Source organism: Acanthopagrus latus, chromosome 2 (assembly GCF_904848185.1).
Source record: "Acanthopagrus latus isolate v.2019 chromosome 2, fAcaLat1.1, whole genome shotgun sequence".
NCBI lineage: Eukaryota > Metazoa > Chordata > Actinopteri > Spariformes > Sparidae > Acanthopagrus > Acanthopagrus latus.
Window position 1 is genome coordinate 26,601,274 of NC_051040.1, and position 24,246 is coordinate 26,625,519.

Below are 24,246 nucleotides of genomic sequence, written 5' to 3' on the forward strand. Positions count from 1 at the left end.
CACACATGTCACTTACACACACACACACACACACACACACACACACACACACACACACACACACACACACACACACACACACACACACTCTTTACCCATCACAATGAAGGCCCATGGGCAACACCTGCGATGTGACTTTCTGTAGCACACTCTCCTCCCTAAACACACTCCTTCTCCCTCTTTATTTTCTACCTCTACCATTGTTTATGTGTGTGTTCATAAGGCGGTGGTTGTTTGCCAGCTGGATGCTGCCATGGTGACAGTGTACTAATTAAAAGACATAAAAACAGGCCACTGCTTATAGCCCCATACTGGAGAGGGACCAACAATAAAAATGGGAGTTTGTGTGTATTTGTTTCTGTGGGGGCGCAGCCTGAAGTGGAGGCTGGAGCAACAGTGCAGATGCTTAAAGATTTAAATTTACAGTGTTTGTGTATGTGCATTGGTGTGTGTTGTTTGTGTTCCTCGGACACCTGCAATGATCCTGATTTATAAAAGCTCCCTGAAGCCATTTCCACACGGCGGCAGCAAAACCTGAGGCGGGTGTTGGTGTATATGTCGCTGGATGATCACATCATAACATCACTGCGGCCAGAGTTTGGCGTCTGCTTCACTCTGCAACTTTTTAAAGAGTTATTTCAGATTTTATGAGCGATGTGATGTCGATGTCATAGAGAAAATATGTTGGCATTCAAATCTTTATCTTCAATTTAAAGAAAGTCCATCTCCACATCCAATAGCCTATATTGTTTCTCTAAAATACATTCCTTCCTCCATTAAACTCCTCCACTCCCTGGGAAGTACATTTGAACATGATAACTATTTTTATTTATTTTTTTATTGGATAGAGAAACTGTTTACCACCATGCATCACTTTATTGTTATGACAGGTTGCCTGCAGTGGCACATTTGGTGTTATCTATTCTTCTGCAGTGATAGTTGGAAGTGATTTGTAAGACATGGGAGAACATCCACAGCTGCCAACATCAAGGATAGATCTATCATGTCTGCTTGAAATCAGTGTTAACATACTGTACATGTGGAAAACATTTTGGATTAGATACCTTGTATAAAGGCATTCATGTAATAGATATATAAATGCCAGGTTATGTGTGTGAAAAGGCATGTTTTTTCTGCGTGCACATCGTTTATACACCTGGTCTTGGTTGTTGCGCCTGTGAGAGCATGCTCCTTGACAGCATGAAATTGTCTCGTCACATTTTAGAGAAGCGGCATGATGAACAATATCCCCCCAAAAAATCAGAGCAGCCCTGTTTTTTTGCATGGCAAACCTGTTTCTGTTTAAGTGAAACTCTCACCAAAATGCAAACTCTGTGTACACAAACAATGTTCTCAGTGCTCATGTTCATGTGTAGAGACCCTCGTGATACTACAAGCAAAGTTTCATGTTGTGTCGAGCCTTCTTAGTATTTTAAGAATAGCGATTTTAATGCTATCGTAAGAGTGCACCTTGCACTGAGAAAATGAGCTTGACCCGCCGACGAAAATACGGTAAATCTTAAAAGTACCTCTTTCATCGTAATTATGCTTTTACACAAAGGGTTGATTCATATACATATACATATTCACAAATAAAGCCTAAGTTGCATTTTGGCAAGAGTTTCAGTTTAATAGCTCTGGAATCATATCTTTGGGAGAGATGCAACCAGCTTTGGCCCTGTGTTTCAGCCTTAATGAGCCTTTAAAGCATGTATTTCATTTAGAGTTAAGCTTATTTACTATTGTCTGCCTCCACTGTTCATTTACCCCAATCATTAAGCAATTTTGTTTTATAATGAGATTTCCCTACTTATGAAATAAGAATTAGACAGAGACAACTGTCCCAGCACAAAGAGAGAATTTGAATAAACCAAAGTGTCTCTGTGACTGTCCAGTTTTTAATGCAGTACTATTCTTAGAATATCATTCTGAGTGCTTATGTTAGTAATTCAACCAACAACAGATTAAAAGCTGCTGTAACAGTTATTGCTATTGAGTGTTTGGTCAGTAACTCATGTTTCTCCTCCTCATGCTTACGCAATAAATGAGAAAAGAAATATTTTGATATCCCTATCCACTTTATCCAATCAGGACAGTGAACTCCTTAAAGAGGCAGTCCTGTCTGCTCTGGGAACAGGCTGAGGATCCCCCTGTTCTAGTTCCTACAGCAGCCATGACGAAACAGAGAAAGCTACCAATTCCAACTCCCACTGACTGTTTATACTACAGGCCATGCAAAGGACAGTATTTGAAGAAAAATGGCCTACAGCAGCTTTACCTCCGCTTTAACTCTGAGTCTGTTATCTCCTTAAAATACAATTCAGAGATGTGATCATTTATTTTTGTGATGAAAAGGGCCTTGATCCTTCAGGAAATAATGAAGTGGCATGAATGTGTCAATTATTCACCTGGACCTGTTGTTTCTAAACTTGTTTGAAACGTGTTGCTGCCATCAAGTTCAGAATAAGCATACGTTTACAAAAATCAGTGAAGCTGATGAGAGAAAAACATTAAATGTGTTCCTAACTTTTTTAGAATCTGAGATGTAGGAGTATCAAAATGCATCAATTTCATCTGCCACTAGAGCGCACTGTCAGCGTCAGTAGACACTGTCTACTTTGTAATATAAGTGTTTACAGGAGTTGTTTGTTGATTGGGTGTGAGAGAGGAACTTTAACTTTTTGTACAGCACACTCGGAGTGCCCAGTGTTTCCTCTAGTGCCTTCCATGTACAGTGTTGCATGCTATCTGTTCATGCCTCGTTATCACTGTGTGACCGCTGGCAAAGGCTACAGGACACGAAGTTAGCTGCAAAACTTTTTCCCTACCGATCGTTCATCTCCCGGTCGGCCGGAGGACCCTGGGCCCCGGAGCTGATAAGGCAGCTTGTTGTCTGGCCAGCCGCCTGCTTTGGGCCTCCTTCCTCTTCCCCTGAGTTGTTAATACTTTTAGTTCATTGTTGCTGTGTCACCGGGCCAATTTGAACGGCGGTTGTGTGTGTGTTTGTTTTTGTTTTTGTTTTTGCTTGTGCCCTGTGCTTTTTTTTTCACTGCACTTTCTGTCTGGCTCGCTCCCACGTCTCTTTCCAGGCAAAAAGAATTAAAAGCCATTTAGCGCCGTCTCTCCCCCAGAGAACTGCTCTGTAATTAGCATAACTAATTTAGCAGAAATATTTCCCTTTCCCTTAAATTTGCTGGTGTGAAGGGGAGGGGAGGGATTGAAATTATGATGTAGCGGAAAAGATGCCTGCTTGTTAAGCGTGTTTGTATTTGTGTGCATGCGTGTTTGCACATAAGAGTATACAAGAGGAAAGCGAAGGTATGCAATTTGGAAACAGTGTGCGTCTGAGATCCAAGTCTTTTTTTTTCTTCTTTTTTTAATGATCACTGATGTGTGAGTAAATCCGCCTTTAGGACTGTCTGTGTGGGTGTTTCCTTGTTGTGCGTGTGTTTGCAGTGTTATCTTTGTGTATGTGTGTGTTTGTGTGTGTGTTGCGTGAGGAGGATTCTGTTGGCTGCAGCTTTATCAGCGGTGCCTCCAGCTGTATGAAGTGTTCCTCAGAGGGTACTGTGTGTCCTGCTGCTGATGCTGCATGGGCACTGGCCACTCAGACTTGTGGCTTAAACACTCATGAACACACACACACACACACACACACACACACACACACACACACACACACACACACACACACACACACACACACACAAACACACACACAAACACACACACACACATACACACACACAGACACACAGACATAAACACATGCAGTATTAAAGGCAATGGCCCGGATTCGGGACATGAGCAAGCGCCCCGCACTTTATGCCAAAGGATGTTTCTGGAAAGTGGAACTCGGTCACACGCAGGCTATGACCTTCAGTTGGAGGCGGGGTGGCACAACTGGCAGCTCAACAAGAAACACATTTTTTACTCGTTTTACTTTTTACTAGCTCAGTGCCATCTGATGTCTACGTTACATCAGCGGCATTCTCTGCAGCAGTCTTTGTAATAATCTGTGAAGTGACCAGCTGAAATTAGCTCCCAAAACAAAAAGCTTCGTCCTCTGCTGGCCCTGTCCTTTGTCCAAATTGAGTCAGAGTGATTTGACAGATTGGGGTGTATAACATTCCAGATGGATGGTCAGCTGTGTCTGGATGGATGAGAGACAGTGGGTTGTTAGAGAATCATTATCTGTTAATGGAGGGGTATGACATGAAAACGGTTGAGGATAAATGTGCCTTTACCCTCAGCCTTAGCTTTAACCAGTTATTCAGGGCTTTGGTTTGTGGTCAGGTCTTTTTTGCCTTGAAGGCTCTTGAACTGTTGAGTTATTTGTACAGCACTGATTCCAAAAAAGTAAGAAAACTGACAAAGTTTATCAGTTTGAACAGTAAATCTTTATATAGGAAAAAGATCTGAAACTATCGCATTATTATTTATTATTCAGCTTCTGTTGTCTTGATATCACCCTTAGTGTCCTGTCTCCATGTTTCCCCCAATTCCCCCAATTTTATGGAAGTGTGATACTTGAAGTAATAGTTCAAAACGAGCTGTAACAATAATGACAGGATTTCTTTAAGTCATGCCTTTATGTCAGTTATGGTGTAACAAGATTACCTAAGATTGATCCCATCATGCAGCTGTGTTCTGGTAGATTTTAGGTCACATTGAGTTATCGTGTTAAACCAGGCTGCTCCCTTATGAAGTGATTTCTTCAGTTCTTAAGTGGTTCTGTAAAGTCACTCCAGTCATCACTGGTGTTGTGCCAGTGTTGGGACGCTGCCTGACGTAACGTCTCATACACTCACTGACCTCTCACTTATAGAATCTGGCATCTTCTGGCAGCCCCCCCTGTGTGAGTGTGTGTCTGTGTGGGAGGGAGCGTGAGGATAAAGTTTCTGTCCCCACTTTGCCTCAGTTATGACGTGTCTCTTGGCTGAAGGCCGGGTCTCCTCTCTCCATCTTCATCGGTCTCAGTTTCTTTTTCTTAATGTCTCTAAGGACTTGATTGGCGGCAATTATTTCTGGGTGCTTTTGCTGTGTCAGCAAAGTGACTTCAGTTGCCGGAGAACAAGAGGGACAGCAAGAATGGGTGAGAGCGAGGTGATTGTATGGAGGGAGCACCGAGACAAAAGACATGGGTGGGGGGGAAGGCAGACCTGGTGGGCAAGCTTTTAGCGTAATTACACCGGTTTTTCAATGGGATGGAGAGAGGGATAAGATGAGACCGTGGATGCTAAGTGATGAAGTCAAGAAGAAGAAAAGCAAAGTTTAAGGATTATAGATCTGTATGGCACAACTGTGCGTACAATGCTAGGATAGAGCTAATACAGGTACGTCAAGATGATATACAGCAGTCATCCAATTATAATATGATGGAGCTTCTTATCAAGTTTTAACTGCAGGAATCATCCCAGTGTGCTGTGTGAGGAAGGTCAGTCCTTAAAACCTGTTGTGAAACCTGCCTGACTCAAGCTTAAAGGGCTGCTAACCACCTTACTAAATTCATTTATGTGACATTCAGTCCTGCTTCAGTGTCCCATGTGGTCTAGGATGATGATTCAGAGAATTTTCCTTCCTGGGTTAGGGTTAGGGTCATGTTATCAGGTTTAGAGCCAAAAAACATAAAGTAAATCCCATAGTGCAGGCTAATGTCAACCAACCCAGCTGGGGTGATGCTATATGCTATATGGATACCAAAGGGACAAGATAGGTAACATTGCCCAGGAATAAGTTTTATATGTGCATGAAGGATAACTTCAGAGTTCCACAGCCAGCTGAATCCTTTGGGGGGCATGAATGTCTGTACCAGATGTCATGGCATCTGCGTAATATTTCACTTGAAGCCAAAAAACATATACCTCCTTGTGGCACTAGAGCAAATGTCAGAGGATCACCTCAGTTTTTAAGCTTCATTCTCTGGGGACCATGAATATCTGTACCAGATTTGTTCAAAATCGTCCAATATGGAAAGAATGACATTGCACTCCCTGGAGCCAAAAATGAATTTCCGCCAGTATAATGTATATTGGCTGTTTTTGACTCAGATTTTGACATCTGCCTCAAAAATTAAGATTGATCAGGTTTGAACTGCTATTATTAATTTTAACAAATGGGGCAGATTTACAGTCTCAGTTACACAGAATGAGACTCTTGGATATCAATGTAATATATTGGCTTTCAGCATCTTTGATCTTTTCAAGTTTCTAACCTTAGCCCTGCTCCCATTCTCTCTCCCCCAGTTGTTGATAAGGATAACTTTACCAACAGGAGGGTTAATGACTAACTCGACCGTCTGTCGGTCCGTCTTCTAATTTAGTCACAGGGTGGTCTGTCCCCTCGATACTTTAACACTCTCCTGTTGTGTGGTGTTCAGCAGGAGTTACTTTTCCCCCTCCTGAGTAGTCTAAACCTGTGAGTGTATCCATGCAGGAAGCTCGCTTGGACATTGGAGCTGTGTTGTGTAATTACAGCTGGGACTCTTTTAATGACTGTTTATCCACACCGCTGCAGTTATTACTGGGAAATTGGGGTCAATTACATGATCCTCCAAATATGTGAGCGCTTCCATCCACTGTGGCTCCCAACTCCGGGACCTCTTCAACTCATTTACACTTAGATGGAACACACATACCGTGTATGACATTATATTTTGACATGCTATGAGTACACCTGATAGGCTCATTCATATATTGAAATTCATGCACACAAACACTGAGAGATCTGCAGCTAATTATCTATGTGTGCTGTTTGCCTTAATTAGTCTTGTCCCAGCATTAACTCCACATTCGTTCTGATGCTGCTGTGCAGTTGCACCTTAAATGCCTGTGTAGCTGTGTTGGTGTGTGCATGCTTGGATAATTAGAGTTGAAGTAATTAAGGTTTGTGTGACATTAAGATCCAGAGGACTTGTTGTTCAAATCTGACCTTTTAACCCTTAAGAAACCATGGTGACACGCTAGTAACAAACACATTAATTGCCCTAAAATCTTTAATTGTCCAACTTGATGTTCAAAATTTTAAATGTCCAAAAATGGGTCTGGGTTCTTATGGGTAAAAAAAAAAAATACTGAAGCTATGGCCTATTTTGTCACGTTACAGCCACAAATGTAAATGTATTTTAATGGGATTTTATGTGACCAACACAAAGTGTGGTGTGCAAAAGTATTCAACCCCCTTTACTCTAATAAGCTTAAATAAATTCCATTGCAACCAGTTGCCTTCAGAAGTCACCTAATTAGTAAATTGGGTCGACCTGTGTGTAAACTAATCCCAGTATTTTTACAGCTGTTTTGTAAAAGCTTCAGAGGTTTGTTAGATAATATTAGTGAACAAACAGCATCGGCATCATCATGAAGCCCAAGGAACACACCAGACAGGTCAAGGATAAAGTTGTTAGATATGGAAAAAATATCCAAAGCTTTGAACAGCTGTTCAATCCATGATCCGAAAATTGAAAGAGTGTGGCACAACTGCAAACCTACCAAGACATGGCCGTGCACCTAAACTGACCGGCTGGGAAAGAAGAGCATCGATCAGAGAAGCAGCCAACAGGCTGGAAACTCCGGAGGAGCTGCAGAGATCCACAGCTCAGGTGGAAGAATCTGTCCACAGGACAACTATTAGTCATGCATTCCACAAATCGGGCTTTTATGGAAGAGTGGCAAGAAGAGAGCCATTGTTGAAACAAAATCATGCAGGTTGCCACAAGCCATGCGGCAGGCACAACAAACATGTGGAGCAAGGCGCTCTGGTCAGATGAGACCAAAATTGAAGTGTTTGGCCTGAATGCAAAACACTATGTGTGGCAGAAAACTAACACTGCACATGACCCTGAACACACCATCCCTACTGTGAAACATGGTGTTGGCAGCATCATGCTGTGGGGATGCTTTTCTTCAGCAGGGACAGGGAAGCTGGTCTGAGTTGATGGGAAGAGGGATGGAGCCAAATACAGGACAAGCTTGGACAACCTGTGAGAGTCTGCAAAAAACTTGAGACTGGGGCGGAGGTTCACCTTCCAGCAGGACAACAACCCTAAACATACAGCCAGAGCTACAATGGAATGGTTCAGATCAAAGCATATTCATGTGTTAGAATGACCCAGTCAAAGTCCAGACGTAAATCCAATTGAGAATCTCTGGCAAGACTTGAAAAGTGCTGTTCACAGACACTCTCCATCCAGTCAGACTGAGCTGGGAGCTATTTTGCAAGGAAAAATGGGCAAATATTTCAGTCTCTATATGTGCTTCGCTGGTAGAGACTTACCCCGAAAGACCTGAAGCTGTCATTTCAGCGAAAAGTGGTTCTACAAAGTATTGACTCGGGGTTGAGATACTTTTCTGTTTTTTGTTTGTAAAAATGTTTTAAAACCATGTATCAATTTCCTTCCACTTCACAATTATGCACCACCTTGTGTTGGTCTATCACATAAAATCCCATTAAAATACATTTATGTTTGTGGTTGTAACGTGACAAAATGTGGAAAAGTTCAAGGGGGGTGAATACTTTTGCAAGCCACTGTATATATTGATTGATTGAGGTGCCAGTGTAAGACTTTGTAAATGCGTTTGAGAGTATGTAAGTGTACTCTGTGTGTTGTCTTCACCAGAGTCTGTATGAGTGCACGTACTGTTGCTTGGTATTCAGTTGACACTGGGTTGTATCAGACAGTGGTACTACGAGACTGTATAGTCACAGCTTGATCTTTTGGAGCAACAGTCACAGTAGTGGAAAATGATAGAGTGGGAGAGAGGTGAGGTTTTAAAAAAAATCATGATGTCAGAAACCAAGAAAGCATTCACAAGTACAGCCTCGGCAACACTGACCGAGAACAGGATGTTTGTTTAATAACACGTCAGAAATGACCTCTGAAATCCCCATCGAGCTGAATAAAAGTGTGCTGAGGTAACAAGCTTGACAGTCTCACAAAATCAGGCCAGCATGAGCTTCACCAACTAGGTATTCACAATAGTGTGACATTGCAATGTGCATTGTTTTCTAAATTCTCTACTGTCTGATAGTCATACATTAACTGTTTAATTCCTAAATTTCTAACAGTGTCTTAAATGTTTCCTGTACTAAAAAGTATTTTATACCTGCTGAGGTGGAAAACTCTCTGACACTGAAACACAGGCAAATGTAATTCTTTCATGTCTGTCTTTCAGCTATTTAAGAGCCTCCCTCAGTGCAGGTGAAAGTGATTTCATTTTCCATTTTCCGGGCTCATCCACTTTTACAAAATTACTGAATTTCATATTCTTTGTTTTTTGTCAGCAAAATGAGATGGTTCATGCGTAAAGTCTTTTCACATGAACTACACAACATGCTAGTCACCAGACTTTAAGCTTAAATAACACACTGAAAAAAACATATTGAGTAAAGGTTCAATCCAAGTAATTCCAGATCCAAAAGAAACAACAATCAAACACGTTAGAACTTCATAACTTCATGGACGTGCTACTGGTATTGTACTGGCCTTAACATTTCCTTTGCCTGTCTGTTTGATATTTTGGTCCCAAAGGAAAAGAAAGGAAGTTTTTGATTTTTTGGGGTGAAAATGTTTCTTAGTGCTTATAATTAGATCATGTCTGTTTCTGGCATAGCTTCACTCTGCTGCTAATCTGATGAATAAAAACATTTTTGTCGTTTTAAAGAAACGCTTCTGAGCTGTTAGATTACATTAGATGACTTCAGATTACATTAGATTAAATAGACCATTAGTTTAAATTGGGCATAAAAATAATTGGCTGTAAAAAGATAAAGTTTACTGTGGTCAAACTAGAAGATGGTTGTAAATCAGCTTGCATTGATTATGAAAGTCATTAGGATTCATCTTTGGACACCATATGGGAAAGATTTCAGAGCTATAAATCTCATAAATGTGTATGAACAACAGTTGGGTTTAAAGACTTAAAGAAGTGGATCTTAGAGGGTAAAAGATAATTCAGGATCTGGCTGAAAAAGCCCTACCATTGATGTCTTAAAATGGACGACAGGTTGGGAATAATTTCAGTTTGTAGCACCACTCTGGCTGAAAATATAATTCTTGCTCTTCTACTACTTAATTCAGTATGTGATTCTTGTTTCAGCAACTTTTCCAACCCAGGTTGATGGATAACCATGTTCGAAACAATCTTGATTTCATTCCAGCTGCCTTTTCACCAAAATCCTCAGTGGTCTAAAGAACTGACTATTGAAAAGTGCCCCTTCAGAGGTGTTGGATATGAGCCAGAAGATAACATAAGCAAGAGAACCCCTCTTTACTTTAAACAAAGAAACAGAACATTTATCATCTACAAAATATGCCCAAACTGAAAAGTATTTCAGTTGGTCTACACAGATTTCAGAGTGTCACACCATGTTTTCAACACGTCAGTATATATATAATGGGTTAAGAGAATTTCTCCTTTGAAAAAAATACATTTGAAGTTTGCACAGTAAGGTATATATATCATGGGGCGGCTGCCACTAAGGAGGTAGAGTGGGTCGTCCACTTATCGGAAGGTCAGTGGTTCAACTCCCGGATACCCTGGCTGCACGCTCAAGTATCCTTGGGCAAGATACCAAACCCTAACCTTGCAGTGCAATGTCGGTATGAATGTGTGCGTGAATAGATAAACAGAACAAGTGTTGTGAAAGTGCTTTCAGTGGTCAGTAGGCTGAGGGTTAATCCATTTACCAGATTAGTGATACCATGTTACTGCCTACAAAATTCCATCTCAATACGCTATACACTGTTTATTACAATAAATCTTGCGATGTCAATATGAAAACTTTCATGTGCATGAATTCAAATCAAAATGTTGTTAATTACCACATCTTTTTTTTTTTTTTTGAAGAAAATTCATTACCATGGATACTTTGTTTATAACACTGTATTTCACTAATCTGCAGAGAGTATTTGCAGAGATCTGCCCATCACTAAATGCCAGACAGACAGACAAAGTTAGCCACTAGCTTGTGAACATAGTGAAGGATTTGCAGAAGCAAGGAAAAAGATGGGTGTTAAGATAAGTTACTATGTTATGTGTTGAAAACTAGTATGTTGAAGTAAACATGTATTAAATGTTGTGATCCTACCCTCTCAGTGAAGTTACATAATGCAGAAATAAGTGATGGGTGGAGTGAAGGGCTGAGACAGAAACACCACTCACCTTATTACAAGACACTGTAGTATAAAAATGATTTTGAAGCCTGATTTTAGGGTAAAAAAGCTGCAGAATGTTGCATTAAGCCAATAATATTTAATGTTTGCAGCTTGTTGTGCATGCATCCAAGCTGCCAAAAAGGTCACTGCATGTGATCAAAACATTTTTGAGAGATTTGATGTCTTTCAGGTTATATTAGTATCCTAAGTCTTAAAAAATGGTACTATAGCAGTGATCAATGAACACCATGAGGCAGTTTCACAAGGCTGACAGGCCAATATGGACAGTCTGCATAACTTTTACCAGCACCACAAGGGACTTTAGCGTTAAAATAATGTTACCACCCCCATACATCTGAAATTAAAATGCCTTCATCAGATTAGAAGCCGGTGATTCTGGGAAATCTGACCTGTCTTCCTCTTGTGTCCGCTTTTTAGGCCCACTTTTCGTTACTTCACCTGGCATACCTGCGTGTTGGGCATCGTTGGTTGTGCCGTCATGATGTTCCTGATCAACGCCATCTACGCCTCGGCCAGCATTGCCTTCATGTTGCTGCTGCTCCTGCTGATCCACTACCTCAGTCCGACATCCAGCTGGGGCTACATCAGCCAAGCTCTTATTTTCCACCAGGTCTGACACACAAAAACACTGTGCAGACACACACACACACACACACACACACACACACACACACACACACACACACACTCAGACACTCAGACACTCAGACACTCACTCTCAATACTGCATTGTCATTACTAGAGCAACTAAAATCTCATCCCCTCAGCTTTACAATAGCCTGTACCTCTGCCAAGCAATCGTTCTATCATGTTTATAGAGACATGCAGACAGACAGACACTCACACAAACACGCACACAAACACGCGCACACACACACACACACACACACACACACGGACTCTCCCTTAGCCAAGCCCTCTACATTTAGTAGACAAACACACATATTGTTGCTTGCTCTCTTTTCTCACACATACACACAACACTGCCTTGTCATTCCTGAAGCAGCTATCCATCACATTTATATCAGGTTGTCCAGACACAGAAACTCACTCACACACACACACTATCACACACATACGTATTAACATACACATACACACAAACACATTTGCATATTTTCCCTCAGCAAAAGCTCTCTAAATTTATTACACACATACTCAGAAACATACACACACAGCTTTACATCATCCAGCTCTGCCTGTCCTCTATCCGGCGAGCCTGTTGCTTTCAAGGAGAGGGGGCCCTTTTGCCAGGAGGGCCCATTGCCGAGAGGAACAGTTGCCAAGGCTGCGGGCAGGGGTTATAGGCAGGGGGGTTGAGGGAAGCTGGGAGGGTGAGGGTGGCTGTGTTTGCCAGCAGCTTGTCAGGAGGCAGAACATTATTACAACCACTTAACTTATTGAGCTTTTCCTCCCCATCCTCCTTCCCCTCCTTTCCTTTTCACTTTATCTCCCTCTCCTCATTCTCTCCCTCCTCTGCTGTTTTACCTGAAACAGCAGCTTTGAGCAGGGGTGGGGCCAATCTGATTGGCTGCCCCAGGTGACCCCCAATCAGGGTCTGAAGTTGATTGGTAGGTGGCTAATCATCATCAGTTTAGTAGTAGTTGTAGTAGTATGATTACTGAGCAAGACTACTGGGTACAGGCCCTGGACCCCTGACAACCCCACTCTGTATGTAGAGATAGTTAAAGTAGAGATGCCAAACATTTACAAAGAGAAAAAAAATCACTAAATAGTGACACAAAAACACACACAAAAAGATTTTTAAAAAAGACTGCAAAGAGACCAGAAAATACCTAAAAGACACACAAACACTCCACAAAGAAACGTTCAAAATGACCACATAGACAACTACAACCACAAAGAGACACAAAACAACAGAAGAGAGATGCAAAATGACCACACAGAGACATAAAGACCACAAAGAGACCAAAAAATACCTCAGAGACACGGCAAATAACCAGAAACAAAAACTAATGACCAGAAAGACACACTAAATCTCCACAAAGAGACGTAGAAAATGTCCACACAGACATACAGAATGCTCACAAAGAGACACAAAACTACAATGGAGAGATGCAAAATGACCACACAGAGACATAAAGACAACAAAGAGATGCACAACAATCCTCCCAAAATATAAAATGACCACAAAAAAGATGTTATAGATAGAGTTATAAATAGAAATATATTGTTAGTTTTATGAGCTGTTTGTTCCTCTATTCATCATTCATCTATTACACTGAATGAACAATATAACTATTAATAATGTGCTATTTGTTATTGCCAAGAACTCAGGCTTTTTGTGTGCATCTTATGTGCCTCCTATCTTTAAAACTGGGCCCGAGTGATTAGAGATTACACTAATAGGCCGAACAGAAGAGGCCAAGTGTGTGCATACACATATCTCATACATGCACTCATCTTCCTCTCCCACACCCTGAAGCAGTAGCCTGTATGGCAGGGCGCCAACTGGGTGACTTTGAAGCAGGGACGGGGGACAAAACGGCTCGCAACAAAAACACACTGGGAGATAACAGGCGGTTGACAACAGTGTTTAGGAGAAAAAGAGAACGAAGGAAAAGACAAACTGAGGCAAGAAAATGCTGATGGTATCATGGGAGGGAAAGATAGAGACAGAATATAAGCAGGGAGAGGGGATGAGTGATTGAGAAGCAAAGTGATGGATGAGACCAAAGCGACAGAAATGATGATAGCCTGATGGATGAGTAGACAGGAGAAAATGGAGAGATAAGGAGAGACAGATGATTAGATGAGTGGATGCAGTTGGACTTTGCCTCTGAAACCTTTTTTTTTTTAATTATTTTTTTTTTGCTTTTACAGCAATTAGCGAACGTTAGCATGATCTAAGACACGGAAATCTTGATGGTAATAATGTGAGAAACAGTTGCATCTTCATTTTTGATTGATAGCTGTATAGACACACACATTGACTCAGCAGCTTCAGGACCTTGAGCTAAACTTGTTTTGCCAAGGCAGTCATTATTGAGAGAAAAATGGAATTCTTAAATTTCAGATCATTAACTCAAGTCTATGAAACGCACCCTGAAAGTGTTTTCAAGTGTAGGTCAGAGAGGTTTTCTGACCAAAAAAAGGGCAGTTACTTTAAGTTAAGTTAAGCAGAGTTAATTGGTTTACTCCAATAAAGTTGACTTTCATCACATGATGTTCCCTCTTTTCTTGCATCAGTGATGGCTTTCTCCCCAACTTAATTGTAACACTAAGACAGTAATAGTCACTCTACTTTTAAAAAGGACCACTCAAGAGCGCAAAACCCTAAAAAAGCACAAAATTATCCTTCTAAGTTAGGCTTCATCTCTCAAAGACGTGATCCAAGCAGCAACAGCTTTAACGTGGTGGACATGTCATTACTGAGCAATTGGTCATTAATTCCAATAAGGATACAAATAGAGAATTAATTATTCCTAGTAGGCTATAGATTTAGATCTAATGTTTGGTTACACTTGGTTAGACTTCCTTAATGGTACCTTGATGCCAACTCATCAACACACTTTCAAAATCCTAATGATGGCTGTGTTATAGTGTGTACTGTAATACTGATGCAGAGTAGCATTCATGGCAGGCACATAAGCCATCACAGATAGGTACATTTTTACCAGTAACAGGTTTGATATGTATGCATGCTTGCAGTAAATACTCTCATATGCATACAAATATATACCCACAAACCCATTGGTCCCTTTTATCTTAATGGGATAATGATGAGAGATTGATTGTGTTCCTACAGGAGAAGTTGTTGAAGTTATAATGCAGGGTGTGTTTTTCTCGGCTATCATGGAATTTAGCATTGCCCTGGTTCCCTGGTCAAAAAGCCTATGGGATTTTTTCATTGGATTTTGAATTATTGCAGAAACTGACTCTCTAGTTTAAAACACTTACACGTTTTGTGTAATTGATCACCAGATAAATGATTCTTTAAAGAAATCATATTACACTAACTTTCAGGTTCCTCATAGAATAGGTTTACATACTTAATTTTCATAAAACACAGTGTTTTTCCCATTTGATGCATTGATTCAGCTACCCTTTACACACTGTGTCTTGAACACTGTTTTAGTTATGGAATGAGACATATCGCCTCTGTTGAGTCTTTGATGAGAATTGAAAATGTGCATTACTTAATAGGCAGGATGCAGTTTATCAGAGGCAGAGTAGGGTGGGTCATGCCGACCAAGGTAGTGTGATTGAAAATAACCCTGCCACAGCTAGGAACCATGGCTGCAGTACAGCTGTGCATATTTTAAAAGAATAAACTTATTCTAAAACTGACTATATTAAGACTTTTGATACTCTTGAGCCTATATTACAGCTAAAATATATAAACACTAAGAGCTAAGGGGCTGAAATATACACTTAATACCTAATATACAGTACGTTCAACTCTCTTAATCTCAAATTAGCTCATTAACAGTGTTTTTTTTCTGAAGTGGTTCATTTATCAAATGTATTTTTCTTGGGTATAATAAGTTATTTTATAGATGTGAAAGTTATTATTGGGTTTGTTATAGGCAGTTACATGAACCCCATGTGAAATCTTAATGCACCATGATCCATAAAAGTTACTTCCCCTTTCTGAACATGTTCCCAATCATGGAGGAAAAGCAAAACATGAAACGGGTATTAAATATATAAATGAGCATGCTCAAGTCTCTAAATGGCCAACTTACTTGCTTAATTAAAATCCTGCAGTGACTTCTTGAGCACAGGGAATATCACATATCAAATCCGTAGGCAGGCAAATACATATTAAAGAAAACGTTATGCAGAAAATCTCTACTGAAAGTGTTGGAAGCATGTGTGTTAGCAACACACCTACAGATAAGAATGTCTGGGAATGGTAATTAAAGTGTAAGTTCTGAGTTTGAGTCTCAGATAACTGCAGAGACATCTCTGATATAGGAAAACTCACCCTACACACATGGCTGTTTGAATGTCACTTGAGTCCATTGGCGTGGACTACAGGCTCAATATATAAATAAACACACACACTTCTCAGTGGAGCTCAACATTGAGGCTCTGGAAGTGAAAATCCAATGTTTTTTTATGTAAAATGTTTTATGGCCTTGATTCAGCTTGTAGTGTTTTTGCTTGGTTTTTTCATATATAGTGAATGAATGGGAAGTTCGCGGTTACTGTTCTGTAACCTCTGTAACTCTTTTCTCAATTGTTTTGTCTTCTGTAGGTGCGTAAGTACCTGTTGATGCTGGACGTGAGGAAGGATCATGTCAAGTTCTGGAGGCCTCAGGTCCTGCTGATGGTTTCCAACCCTCGCAGCAGTGTGGGCCTCATCACCTTCATCAACGATATCAAGAAGAGCGGTCTCTACGTGCTGGGACACGTCCAGCTAGGAGATCTCAGTAAGAGCACTAAAATTCAGCTCAGCCTCTAGAAACTGACTCATGGTCTTGTTTACAAGTATACAGATTTTTTTTGGAAATGTATATATTCCCCTCCACACAACTGTGTTCAAACAAGTATTTATACATACATATTCATGAGAACTCAATTTCAATCACTCAAACAGGTGTCCAGGCGGAGAGAGTAAAACATTTCTAGAAAAAATATAAGAATTCAACTGTTATGATTAAATTAATGAAAAGAATGTCACATCCTTCCGCTGGTTTCAGGTGTATCGTCAGATGTTTTGGTAACATTTGTATTCAAATTGGATGACTTAAATTCTTTGTACAAATTACAGCAAGGGATTTAATCAATGATATGTCAAATAGAATAATACGATTGTTCTTTGATACCTATATCTTCACCTTTAATTATATCACACCATTCTGGCATACAGCTTACGGGTGCAAACCAGTTGTCCGCTGTCATTTCAGCCGTATGCTGAGCAGAATTTTAAGTCTTAAATCTCTGATGTGTGTTTGGCTGTGCTATTTGTACATTAAATTCAAACACAAGTCATAATAAAACAAACTATTACTTATGATAAATTAGTTATTTTGCCTGTGAAATGATCTGTAAACCACCCAATGTTGACTTCTAAGGTTCTTCATCAGGAGCACTTGAATCTTTACTTGTGCACCATGCCTCATCTTAACAAGCACACAGTTTTTGGATAATTCAACATTAATGTGACCATCAGACAGAACTAAAAGCTTGTTTTTCTTGTCAACATCAACATTATTTCTGAATTTGAATAGCCATTTGTTGTACTACCAAAGAAAAGAAGCAATATTGCCACTTTACTGAAGTGTTTTCATTCAGTGCTGGCTCAAAATAACTGTGAGGTCTTTTTAAAATATTTAAGTATATGAATTATCAAAATGCCTCCCTGTTTCACAGTAAGCATTCAGTGGACCTTTTTTGCATAACTAGACCTTTCTCCACGACATCGGTTCATCTGCTACGGTTTCATTTCGAGGGAAGTAATTGCACACACAAAGCTCCAGGGGCGTGTCCTTTCTACTCTGCCGAGGCACACACTTACAGAGCGGAAAGGAGCAGGGTCATTGATTGTTTTCTTTGTCTTTTGAGGATTTTGCTGGGCCTTTTTATGTGTTGATGGGAGAGTGAGGCCGGCCCTGAACTGAGCCTTCAGAATCCAAATCCTCTGAGTGCTTCACAGTGGAAAAAAATGACATGTTCATTAGCCACTGAAGAGCCCCTCTGTCATTCTGAGCACTGACGAGGCACTTGGACCTGAGAAATATGAAGGAGTCGTTCATTCAGATAATTACATTCAAGAGGAGTTTGTTGTGGAGGACTCCCAGCTACTCCACATTGCCCTCCTAAGTATTTCAAGTCCGTCCATTTATTCTCTCACTTGTCTTTGAAGCTGAATGCAACAAGTGCTTATCCATAAAAACAACAGTGTTAGGAGTCAGAAGATATCCGTACGCAGCTTAAACCACCTCGGGAATCGTCTCTGAAGCTGGCAGATGCCTCTGGATTGGTCTCGACATACATATTGATGTTTTTTGGATGATTGATCGCCTGCCTGCCTGCCTGCGCTCCCCTGTATCTTTCTCTCTGTCTCGCATTCTGTCTACGCTGTCATTTGTGCTTGCCTCTTTCTCTCTCTGTGCCCCCCCGCATCTCAGCATCTTGTCTCATATCTCTCTCACGCTGTGCCTCTAATTCAAGCTCTGTCATTCCGACTTCTCTCCTCTATACTTTGACTTTATCAATTGTTCTTGGCCCTCTCATGCCTTTACCTTCTCTGAATCCCGTTATACTTCAGTTGAACAGTCACCTGCATGTCTAACATCGTACCATCTTGTTCTCTTCTCCTCCTCCCAGGCACTTTACCGTCTGACCCGCTGCAGTCCCAGTATGACTCTTGGTTGTACCTGGTGGACCATCTGAACATCAAAGCTTTTGTCAACTTGACATTAGCCAATTCTGTGCGCCATGGGATCCAGCATCTCCTCTTCATCTCTGGACTAGGTCAGTGTCACCATCATTACAATAAAATCTCCCTATGGTTCGGATAGGACATTGGAAAGCCTTTGTTGATATCTGAGATAAAAGCTGCTGATAGCCTTGAGCTGATTTTGTGCTGTGATTTTAGATTTTATCTTTATAAGTACTAAAATTTAGAATTTCAGTGAAATGTAATCAAATCACAGGGTCTTTTTAAACAATACACAAAAAGACAGAAAAATAGCTTCTTTAAACTGCCATTTCAGTTCATTGTTGTCCTTCAAACTTCAGGTACAATACCATATCCTTAAATATGTTCACCCTTTAGCTCTTATGTCCTTACAAAGGCAAGGTTAAGACCCTGAAAAGATCACAAATGTTTAAACCACAGATTTTCAGCTGCTGGCTCACTTGAATTTGAGAACAAATTTCCCTTCCTCTTTCCCTTTCTCTTTTCTCTATTTTGCTCATTTCCAGCACATACATACAAACATACATACATGTGTGTATATATACTGTATATACTGTATATATACTGTGTGTATATATACACACAACACATCATTTCCTGATTGTAGTTTTGTACTTGGTTTTAACAAAAACAACTAATACTAAAACTTTGAAGATATTTTACTGTTTTTCAAGTTATTTCCTTCTTATTTTCTGTTTTCCTGCTTTCCTGAGAGTTGTCACTAATGTCTAATTTTGATCACTCTTCTTTGCATAGTCCCTTCTGTCTTACCTCTTTTTGCCATCCCCCCACTTTTTACACTAGCCCTTCTTCACATCTGTCTCTTATTTTCACTTCTTCATCTGATAAAATGACACAACTTCTACCTCCATAACTTAAGTAATCAATGATAATGATGAAGAAACTATTTGTACTAGGTCATACCAAATCCACTCTCATCCTTCCGCTTCCTCTCTTTCCAGGTGGGATGCGTCCTAACACTCTTGTTCTCGGTTTTTATGATGACTGTCTTCCAAGGGACAAGCTTATTGATCCGTCGCTGTCTAGCATTCAGTGCGCAGATTCCTCAGGCCCTTCGCAGGAGCTTGAGCAGCAACCCCCTCTCTTCCACTTTACCTCCCTGCGGGGGTCCACCGACAGACAGGATTGTGGTGAATATGGCGACGGGAAGGTGCTGGGTCCCCAGGAGTATGTAGCGATCATTGCCGACGCCATGAAGATGTTAAAGAATGTGGTGCTTGCCCGTTACTTCAACAACTTTGACCGAGCCCAGGTCCTCTCGCCGCCCTCCTCCTCCTCAGGGAAGGGTGCCGTGTATGTTGACGTTTGGCCGGTCAACCTTCTGCGTCCAGACAGCAGCAGCTACGTTGACACCTGCTCATTGTTCCTACTACAGCTAGCATGCATCCTCAACATGGTGAGAGCCTGGCGCAAGGCTACGCTCCGTCTTTTCCTGTGTGTGGAGGAAGGACGGAGCGTGAGAGGCTCTGAGGAGAAGCTGGGCCAGCTGTTGAAAGAGTTGAGAATCAAAGCTCAGGTCTACCCCGTGCCCTGGGACCAGCAGGTGGCGCTCCACTGGCAGCGCCAAGGCGAGTGGAGCAAAAAGCACTCGTCTCAATCCCCTGATGCCACTACAGAAGAGAAGAAGCCGAGAGCACTTGAGGAAGAGGAAGAGGAAGATTACGTTAATAGCTTCCCAAGCAACGCCACACGCCTGTCAGATGACTACCTGTCAGCTGTCAATAAGTTGATCCGTGACGCCGCTCATCCTGCTCCTGCTGTGCGTTTCCTGTACTTGCCCCGCCCCCCAGCCGATACCCGCCGCTACACCACCTACTTACACCAGTTGGAGCTGCTGACACAGGACCTGGGTCCCACACTGCTAATCCACGGTGTCACGCCTGTCATCACCACTGACCTTTGAGCACTCCACTTCCTTTAGGTGCTGAGAACTGGTGAGTTTATTGGTGTCACCAGCAGCTGCTGAACGTTTCCTCGGACGGTGTGTTGACCACTTTGAGTGCAGCATCACTGCATTAGTGCACAGCAGCGCTTGAGCACGGACGTTCCCACCCAACCACAGACTGAAGAAAAGAGAGCAGCCCTTGAAAATTGACTCAGACAGGGATTTCACTGCCTATACTTGGTACCATCTGCCTTAGACAATTTACAGGTACAGCCCATTTTTAGAATACTTAATATAAGGACCTTATATGGTCACTTGGCCACTTTGATAACAAAAAATCCTGACTGTATCCAACAGAATACAATGCGAGTACAATTGTCCATCTTTGAGTTACAATACTAGCCAATAGTTAGATAATAATTATATTGCCAGTCTGCCTCTGTACTCCATCATTCACTTCTATAGCCACACAATATCTATAATAACTCCCGATCTGAAGACTCGCCTTGTCTCTTTCCTGAAATTTTCACCAGTTCTCTTGGTGTACTGCTACTCAAATTAGTTTAGATAATCATTCCATAGGCCTTCAGATCAAAAAGTGCCTTGCTAGTTAGGGGACTGAAGTTTGCACTCATTCCATCATGGACAGAAAGTTGGACTGCCTTACATCTTGGAGCAGTTGTCTACTGAAAATCTGCTTTTCCAGTATAGCAGCTTAAAACAAAGGAAACAGCTGAACAATCTTATCTACAGTGCTACTATAGTAGTCTTCAAAGTGTAATTCCAAAAATGTTTTTCTTTGTGGGTTCTCAGGAAGACATTCCTCTATTTTCCAAATGCACTTTTCTACGTCCTCTGCCAAACTGCATGTTGTGCAGCTTTCCCAAACTCCTTAAATATGTTTACAGTGCCAATAACTACTGTGATTATCCACAATATTTCATTGATTTTTTTTAATGCATTTTAGCTTCTTTTATTGTAGGTAACTTTTAGAATAGTTTTTACTCACTAGTTAACATATTGCTTGACCAGCCCAACTGAAGTGCCAAAATACATTTTAATATTCACGGCCTTGGCCTTTACCAGAAGTGTTTGTAACATTTAAAGTGAACCTATGTAACTATTGCTGAGGCTACAAGTGGCATTTACACACACATAGTGTGCCAGTAGAGCATGAAGTCTTTAAAAACGTACCCTTTATGGTCACCTGCACAATATCTAAACATAGTTTTGTTTAGGAAAGTATGCTATCATAAGCTGCTTGTCATACCAGGCCAAGTACTGCAAAGGCCTTTACACACCGAAGACATGACAAATAAACAACACAGAGGTGAAGGATCCTTGTCTGCAAATATGTTGCATCAAAGCTGTTCACTCTGGCAGAGGTGTCATGTGCCATAGTATGCTCCAATATGCAAATTTGCAACATGAGTGTATTATCACTTTAGAGTAAAACTTACCACAGACCAGTCGGAACAGGGTCTGGCAGGAAAATGGCATCAGCTTGCAGAGTTCCAGGAGGGCCCGATGGTATTATTATGGATCCCACTGACCTACTCTGCCTCTGAAAGGCTTTCGTCTGTCATGTTCAGGCTTATTTGTTTGTTAAAAAAAAACAACAACAACAACAACAACAACCACAAGAAAAAGTGGAGCTGATATAGATATTGTGAACTCTAGTTACCCCTGTAAACACTCCAGCCTATTCCCCTGATAGCAAAGAGCTGCTCCGGAGGGTAAGTGACCCTGCGGTTACCAAAAAAACGTCCTTGTTACGAAAAAAATATTTGGTTTTCGCTGCATAATCCTCCCTTTCTGTGTGAAAGTACTCATGATAGAAATAAGCTTTAAAATAAATATCAATGTGCAAAGTAATAGCAGGAAAATATAGCTCCGGTGTGCAAAGGCCTTAAGACTAGAACAGCAAAACTATATTGACTTGAAAAAAGGTATGTTTTATTGCACATACATCTAATTTGTCATTGGTAAGAAAATACATTGGATATTTCTTTCGCCAGTAGTTACCTAGACTCACTTTAAACATAAAATTGAGTGTTGTATTTCCATTCCTTGATGCATTTATATTTAATCTGTAATCTAAAATCAATGTCAGTTGTAGGTCTATTGTGAAAATAATCAAAGCGTTGGCATCTTTTTCTAGATTCTCTGAAACAAATGTTTTCAGTAGAATAGATTCATGGAGACAATCTCCATCACACTGACTTTGACACATCTGTGGGGTTCAGATTCGCATTTGAAGAAAGGCTGATGCTTGGACTGAAAATGAAATGAGATATATGTTTACTTGTGGACCAGCGGGATCCTTCCAGTTTTCGTGGATGGCGTCTTGTTTGGACACTACTCAACAAAAACCATTGACACTACATTTCTTCTTCTTTGTCTTGGATTTTTTCCTGAACTCACAAGTGTGCAAAAATAATTCTGCAGACACACTCGTTTACTGAAGAGATGAAATGTTTAGTGTTTGATTTCCTGTTGAAATATAGGTACAGTATATGTGTACATTACAAGATGCAAACTGAAATGACATTAAAGACAGATGTTGATATTGTGTCCAATTTTTGTTCTCGCTTCCTCAGGAGATTGTTTGCTAAAGCCAGTTCAAACTTAACAACTGCTCAGAGCGTCCAGACTTTGTTTTATGTCAGCTGAAGACCAGTTTGGGCATCTCAGTGCCGAGAGCTGAGGGTATTTTGTGTCCTCTGCAATTGTTTGTTTGAGGTAAACTTTGGAAATAGAGGCTGAGATAGCTCAGCAGCTCAGACAGGGAGATACTAGAGGTGCCAGCCAGCCAAATTACCTTGTCCTACAGTCACCCTCGCCGCCAACCAGGCAGAAATGGATTCTATCTCTGCTCTGAGGTGAACAACAGATTGAAGAAATAAGCCCAAATAACCATCGATATCTGTTCAGGAGGAGAAAGGCTGACATTTATCACTGAGGGAAGGGACCCTGGCTCTAAAAGGATTCAATGTGTATGTGCAAAGTAATAGGTTTAGGACTAGGTTTTGTTTATATGTTTGTGAGTGTTTATTAAATACTTCAATGAAAAGAACTGGTGACAAATATGTATGAGCACTATTAGTGACAGATTTACAACTGTGTATGCCAGTTTGTGAGTAACTGATGGTGCTCACAAGTACTTTTTCCTATCTAGAAACTCACACCAACCAATTTTAACAAAATGTAAAACAGATTTACAGTGTTTAAATTTACATTTTAATTTCTTTGTTTTTGCATTATTTTTGCACATTGTTTAATGTCTACTATTGTCAATGTATGTAAACCTGGAGGTAATCAGAAAGGTTTCACGATTAAGAAAGTTGGTGAAAGTCAAATTATTATTCGATGCGAAGAGGGTCTTTCATAGTGTCAGATCATGGCTAGGCTAAAGGTTTGACAGCGAGCAGTGCAACTCTAAACCTATTTCCAGAAGCTGGATCAGTTGTAGCCAAAGCACGATCAGGCAGGATGAGTGGCACTTTTGTAAACCACTTCTCAGTCACCGACATCAACCCCATTGAATATTTATGCAGATTCAATCCAAGTCTGGCATTCAAAAACGCAGGTCCTACCATTCATTTAGATGAGGGTAGTGCTTTTTGGCTGCACCGGTGCTGACCTCAGGGGTTCTGAAAAAACAAAAGATTTAACCATCTGCAAAAACTTTCAAAAGTTGAAAAAGACTCAGCTCAACTTTCACATGTGTTCACTCAGTTTGGCATTGTGCACTGGTTTAAAACACTTTTTTTT

The 24,246-nt window shown here is 40.8% G+C and overlaps 1 protein-coding gene across 1 annotated transcript in view; it reads left to right on the forward strand.

Moving 5' to 3' along the window:
* Positions 1 to 23,041, forward strand: part of zgc:153039 (uncharacterized protein LOC767698 homolog) — a 65,332-nt gene extending 42,291 nt beyond the window's left edge. The window contains exons 10-13 of the mRNA XM_037074739.1: positions 11,591 to 11,783; positions 16,398 to 16,572; positions 18,473 to 18,619; positions 19,529 to 23,041. Of these exons, the coding sequence (XP_036930634.1) occupies positions 11,591 to 11,783; positions 16,398 to 16,572; positions 18,473 to 18,619; positions 19,529 to 20,490 (1,477 nt within the window). The 3' untranslated portion in view covers positions 20,491 to 23,041. The remainder of the gene's footprint in view (positions 1 to 11,590; positions 11,784 to 16,397; positions 16,573 to 18,472; positions 18,620 to 19,528) is intronic.
* Positions 23,042 to 24,246: the final 1,205 nt, after the last annotated feature.